Source organism: Haliotis rufescens, unplaced genomic scaffold (assembly GCF_023055435.1).
Source record: "Haliotis rufescens isolate VD_foot unplaced genomic scaffold, xgHalRufe1.0.p SCAF_7, whole genome shotgun sequence".
NCBI classification, from domain to species: Eukaryota; Metazoa; Mollusca; class Gastropoda; order Lepetellida; family Haliotidae; genus Haliotis; species Haliotis rufescens.
The window spans coordinates 14,302,005-14,309,106 of record NW_025964361.1 but is presented as its reverse complement, the minus strand read 5'-3'; the positions used below and the strand labels follow the sequence as shown (position 1 = coordinate 14,309,106).

Sequence of the window (7,102 nt, the reverse complement as noted above, 5' to 3'; positions counted from 1 at the left end):
GAAAATAACTCATTATATAAGTATAATCATATAAAAATAAATACAACAGTGTATGCAGAGAAAAGAAAGCGATTTGTTTCAAAGTGAAGCAGGAAAAACTTGAACATTGTACACGCGATTCTAAACAATTTTGGACCACTCTTAAAGGACTAAATACTAATTGTTATACACAAAACAATACTCCAATTGATGACCGGTTTAACTATTTCAAGGATCTATTTTCAACTTCTACAGAGAACGAGGAAAGATGTTTTGATATCGACGAATCAAATGCATTTGGTAACTTTTTGTCAGTTAACTTAAGATATTCTTGATTCGCCTATAACAAGAAAAGAAATTTCAGAAAAATTGCAAACTTAAAAAGTATTAAAGTAGCTGGTGAAGATAACTTGATTCCTGAATGTTTTAAATATTCGTTCGATATTCTCCTTCCCTACCTTGAAATCCTTTTTAAGGTTATGCTTGACTTATTTTCCAGAACAGTGGACTTTGGGGATTATAATTCCTTTGCACAAACAGGGATCAACTCATGTCACCAACAACTATAGGGGTATAACTCTTTTGAGTGTTTTCAGTAAGATTTTTACCAGTTTTATATGCAAACGTTTTGTATTTTGGACCGATTCCTTTAATAAGATAGATGAAGGACAAGCCGGTTTCAGGCATGATGGATACTCTACACTTGATAATGTATTTATATTGCAGACACTTGTACAGAAATATTTAGCACGAAAAGGAGACAAAATGTATGTTATATTTGTTGATTTTGCTGGCTAAATTAACAGAAACATGTTGTGGTCCCTTTGCAAATCTTAAGGTATCAGTACTAAAATTGGTAAATTACTATGTTGCATATATCACAATGTGAAGGTTTGTGTTTGAAACAGTAACATCTTATCTGATTCTTCTATTGTAGTATTTGGGTTAGACAAGGGTGTATTCTAAGTCCATTTCTGTTTTCGGTTTTCATAAATGAACTTTCGATACAAATATCTGAAAATTGTAACGAGGGCATCCAACCCCATCCGGAAACTATTAAACTTTTTCTACTCCATATAAGTACTATTGTAACAAATGGAAATTGAAGGTCGATATCGATAAGGCAAAGGTAAAAGTTTTAAAAAATGAAGGGAAATTGCCAAAACGAGAAAAATGGTTATATAAAGGTAAAAAAACTTGAGGTTGTAAGAAATAACATTTCACAAATCGATTTACTTGGTCACTTCATCGCTACAAAGACGCACTGCAAGCCAAAAAGATTTTAATTGGCATTTTACAAAAACCTAAAACCCCTTGGAAATATCAGCTATGATACTTTTTTCAAGATTTTCGACACAGATCAGTCCTATTCTACTCTGTGGTGCTGAAGTATGGGGTCTAGAAAACTATGATAAAAAGAGAAGGTACATCTATTTGCGTGTAAAAGATTTTTAGGAGTCAATTCAACACCCCAAATGTTACAGTTTACGGGGAATGTGGGAGATACCCTAAGTATATATTTAGTTACATAAAAGTAATAAAATATTGGATAAAATTGCTTAAAATGCCAGAGTACCAGATTCCCAAAGAAATGCTGTCACATGATGATTCTTTACGATAGCAGAGGTAAAAATAACTGAGCCTCGGGTGTCAAAAACATACTCCAATCTTGCGGGTATGATTACATTTGGAGAGAGCAACATGTAACAGTACCAGATCATTTCGTATATAATTTAATACAAGGGCTGAAAGATATGTATTTTCAAAAGCGGTACTCTTCACTATGTTTACACAAGAAGTTAAATCATTACACCTGTTTTAAATAATTCATTCTTACTGAAACATATATTTTGGATATAAATGTTAAGAAATTCCGAACAGCACTATCCCGTTTCAGATGTAGTTCTCATGACCTTCTAATAGAAAAAAGTTAGACATTAAGCGATATCAAGGGAAAACAGATTGTGTAAGTATTGTACTTGCCACGAGATAGAAGATGAATACCATTTTTAGCTAGTCTGTTCATTGTATGCAAATATTAGAAAAGATTTGGTTGGTTGGTTTGTTGTTTAATGCCGCACTCCAATATTCCAGCTATATGACGGCGGTCTGTAAAATAATCGAGGCTGGACCAAATAATCCAGTGATTGACATCATGAGCATCATGTATCAACCAAGTCAGCGATCCTGACCACCCGATCCCGTTAGTCGCCTCTTACGACAAGTATAGTCGCCTTTTACGGCAAGCATGGGCTGCTGAAGACCTATTCTACCCCGGATCTTCACGGGTCTTATCAAATGGAAGATTATGCAGATTCCAAACATTGTTTCATATCCAATAGAAATCTCTACACAAAGCAAAGTCGATTGTACGATTCCGACTATATCATGAGCATGTGTTTATGGGTCACTATCAAATAGTAATGATACCAGGAGTTTGCGAAAAGGTGAGCATACACTGCCACACCGGTGGCACCCGTCACAAACACATGCACAGGCAAGTCAATTGTTTACCTGAAAAAACACGGGTACAAGTCAAAATAGGGAATTGCATCGGACATCATTTTTGTCACTGATGCGTCTAATCTGTCCTCCATATGTTTGCCATAAAACGTTTTGAAAGCTTTACTGAGGCCTTAAATGTTTTGAGCAAAAGTCGTATGGCGCTCTTTGGAATCTTGGTGGAAAGAGCATGCTCGATTGTATCTCAAAAGTTGTAAAATGTAAACACCAAAGACTGGTACTGCTAGAATATTGCTCGACATAAAACACTTGTAATCAATACATTAAATGTACAAATGATAGCAGTCGGTCACAAGTCAAATAACTTTTATAAACCCTTTGTGGCGATACATCAAAGGTACAAATTACAAAAATCGGACTCAAGTTAAATATTTTACCTCAAACACTTGTGATCAATACATCAAATGTACACATTATAGCAATCCGACACAAGTTAAGTAACACCCTTGTGTCAATACATCAAATGTACAATTCATAGCAATTGGACACAAGTTTAATATCTTACCTAAAACACTTGTGATCAATACATTAAATGTGCAAATTATAGCAATCTGACATAAGTCAAATATCTTACGCAAAAAAACCTTTGTCTTGTAAACAACTATCATTTGATAACTTGAATCAAGGATGGCTTTTGGGTCACACAGAGCCAGGTAGCATTTGTATTGACAGTGTGATGTGTTTTAATAGTTGTAGTCTGTTGTTGGAGCAAATACATACCGCACTGGAAATCTCGACTTAGAAACAATTAGTGAATCCTGCAATATGCAATATGAAATGTCAGCAATGTGCCATCTGCGATGTGCATACAATGAACCACTCTGCAGTTAAATGAGTTGGGTTTAACGCAGCTTTGAGCAGTATTCCAGTTGCATCACAGAGCACTCCCTAGGCGTTTTATGACTGACAGATAACTGAGCCTATCCTATATAATTTGTTCATAAGACGCACACAGGATCCCCTAATGTTATAAGAGTATATACATGATGCCCCAATGGTCTTTTATTGAATGTTGAATTAATTATCCAAAATAACTTGTGGATCCCTTTCTTCATCAGTCATACAGTGTTAGAGGGAAGAATGTTTCACAGACGAATTTCCTTCCTTCAGGCCTATAGATTAATTTTGATAGTTTAACAGTATGAAGAAAAAGGTGCCTTGTTTCAAAATACTTTTTTGTTCTGTTAACATCTCCGTGCTGAATATATGTTGCAGGCATCTCATAAACATTATTCAACTTTTCTATTCCACGAAAGACAGTCGGAAATATAATCTCAAGATATAGGTTGAATTTTGAAAAATGTTCCATGTAATACAAAAAGTCATCTTTGTATTGTTCAGGAACGTAGGCAATGTCTGATGCACCGATAAAGAAACCATCTTCCAATCCGGAATTGTTCAAAAGTATTTCTGTGAATAAGGTATATCTGTGTGCATCTACAAATTTTAAAGCTTCAAGGGCAGCCTTGTAAGTTTTCAAACCAACCTTGGGATTTTTAAGACGATCCCATGTTATTGGTTCAGACTGTTGTACAACACTCGAGCGGTAAACCCAGAGTTTGTTAAGAGGAGATGAATGTTCCACACATTTAGCAACACGTCATCGCTAATGTACAGATATCCATCAACTCTAAACTGCATTTTCATTGCTTGTATCAAACAGTTATGACCAAACCACCCATCACCAATATCAAGCTCTATGAAGGACAAAGGTTTGTGTAAGAGTTTAGCATGTGCGTCAAATTGATCTTTGTTGGTTCCACAGTAGACAATATGCGGGAAATGCAAGCTATACATCATCTCAAGAAATGCGAGGTTCTCATAGTGGGGCCAGTTAAAGACAACGATCAAAAGAAGACTAGGATATGTAATGGGTTTCAGTTTATATGTGCTAAATGATTGATTACTGCAATATGAAACTATTTGACTAATGTGTGACACAAACGCAGGTGATTCCTTATCTGTGGAAAATATCATGGGTCGTGTCTGTTCAGGTGCCCAGAATGTGACATTGACCTGTTGGTCAGTCAAATAAGTTTGATTAGGCAATTTCAAATCATTCGTGACCTGTGCACTGTCATTAAGCAAACCAAATGGAATTCTTTCTGGTTCCTTGTAACCTAGAGTATTTAAATCCTTGATCCAGAGAGAAGTCAGACGTACATCCCGTTCCTCCCAAAATTGCTAATGCTCCATGTCAGTTGATAGTTTAGCCATACATACAAAGAATGTCTTATCTGCTCCACATCTCCATTTGGACAGGAAATCAACGAGGCGTTCTGTCTGGAAATATAGGTCCTTCTCATTCACAGCATCTTTCATATAGGAGTGGGAGTTCCTCTTCTGGAAAGCATTTGGTGGGAAGAATCCTAAGTTTCCTCCCATCTCCCACAGAAGTCTCTGAGCCCAGTAGCCTCTCCAGATGTCACACACTCGGAACGTTGTTGTAGTTGGAATCAGGACTGCCCACAATGCATCATAAAGGAAAAGAGTATTCTGAGAATTAAAGGGTGAGAACACCCCAGCTGGAACAATTGCTGGTGGAGCCCGGTCATCAAAGGTCACATTTAGCTGAGAATGGGTTTGTTTTCGGGTCAGTCTGAAAATGGCATCCATATCCGGATCACCATTGACCACACCCTGCTGAATAGACGGGGTTTTCCAGTGATTTAACTGATATTTGATTGTAATTGGTTCTCCTACAGAACCAAGTGGGTAGCCTCTTGGCCACAGTGTTGGCTGTCCAAAATGGCGGTAAGGGTTGAAGAGCTTCTCCCCTTTATATAGGAGTCCCCACATTGTTGGATCCAGAACAAACTGTTTCAGAGATTGGAGTGGATGGTTGTCGTCATCAGTTTCATAAATGATTTTTGCACCATGGGCTATTGAAAACAGATATCCCACTGTCTTTCTGGCGTAACTCTTCTCGGGAAGAAGAGACACTGTGTCAAAATCCAGTTGACGCTGATCTTCTATACTTAAATATACAGAGTTTGGGTACCTGGAATATTGAAATGCTTTATTGAGTACGACATTGGTTCAATGAGTCATAATACGTATATTCATTACCGACATGCTAATTACAGCAATCTAATTGGCTAATGTAGTAACATATGTGTGCGTTGTTGTCTTCAAATGATGAAGGCTATTTGCATACTTTGGAACTTATTTAGTTGCTAAGCGTCTCAGGCATTTTCTCTTCTACACAGGACGTAATGACATGTCGTGTAAGGTACCGCAAGTGGCTACGCAGAGTTGCGTCCTCGGGTGTGCCAGAAGCCTATGATAGTGAGTTTGAGTCCCTGTTCTCTCCGGCTATGTATCCAGGTTTCACCAAAGTGGCAAACGTCTATAGTGCGCATCACTTTTCTCTGACATGATGCTGTTCAAAGCGACATTAAGTCAACCTCACTCACTCACTCTACACAGAACACAGAAAGCAGAGTCGGGAAACCTAAGCAGAAATTCTACCATGGATTTAAAAGAGATTGGTTTTCTATTTGGTTACTCTGATTGAAAAAATTAGTTTGCCCACCGCATCACGCTGAACGCTGGGATTAAATGAAAGGTACTTCTTCCTCAACCAATGTGGACAGGCATTTTGAAAGAATGTTAAAACATGATAATAAGTTATAAGATGCAGAGTTGCGGTAATTACAATATTCACAATATAGGGCAAATCTATAAATTCAACCAAGAGAGTGTATTTAAACCTTTTTTTATCGACAACAGAGAGCTTCAAAATTTTGTGTTTTTCTATGTGTGACTGAGACGTCAATTACCTTGCGCCACAGCTAAACTTTGGAAGGCTTGATTATTTTTCTTCAGGGTTTTTTACTTCATATTCTCTTACAAAATAGCTGAACTACACATTTTGCTTTGAAGTCATGTTATATAGAGAATCTCACCCTCGTGTCTTGATTTCAAATATATAAACACAAGTTGATAAAAGTGGAAAAAACTCCGGGGCTTACCGAGGAGTCTTTCCACTTTTATCAACGAGATTTGATATATGTGATATCATAAGACACGAGGGTGAGATTATATTTACCATCCAACACCATTCTTTAATCTTTTTCAGTTTGCTGACAGTAATAAGCAGTGTAAAACGTAGACTAACAGCTTCAGTAGCAGAGACATTAGTGATGTTATTGATTGTGACGTCATGGTAACAATGATGTCACAATAGTCTGCAAAGCATTGTAATGCAATTTCATTGCAGCAATATCTAGAATGTAGATATCGCTTCATCCCACCCAAGCGACAGCTCCTGTGGGAGCCAGTTTTGGATTATAAAAATAATAATAATAATAATAGATGCCCTGCTTTGGCACAAACACAGTATCTGAAGCGACAAGATGGAATGGCTAAATAATTTTATTACCGTCATCGCAATGCTTGTGGTTTTGACACAGAGGTCCATCCATGGTACGACCCGGAATATGTAGAGGTGATCATGGAACATGATAAATACGAAATTCATTGGAATAGGCCCGTATACAGCCTCAGACCTGACCTTGTCCTTTTTGATAAGCCAATGAAACCATTTATATCATTGAATTTTCTGTCCCTATTGACTCTATTGTGATTGACAAGATTG

The 7,102-nt window shown here is 37.1% G+C and overlaps 1 protein-coding gene across 1 annotated transcript; it reads right to left on the bottom strand.

Annotated features, from left to right (window-relative positions):
- Positions 1-2,822: 2,822 nt before the first annotated feature.
- LOC124141902 (probable glycosyltransferase STELLO1) lies at positions 2,823-5,344 on the bottom strand. The gene has a single exon (XM_048388005.1). The coding sequence runs from the start codon at positions 5,299-5,301 to the stop codon at positions 4,687-4,689; it is 615 nt and encodes a 204-aa protein (XP_048243962.1). The 5' UTR covers positions 5,302-5,344; the 3' UTR covers positions 2,823-4,686.
- Between the last annotated feature and the right edge of the window lie 1,758 nt (positions 5,345-7,102).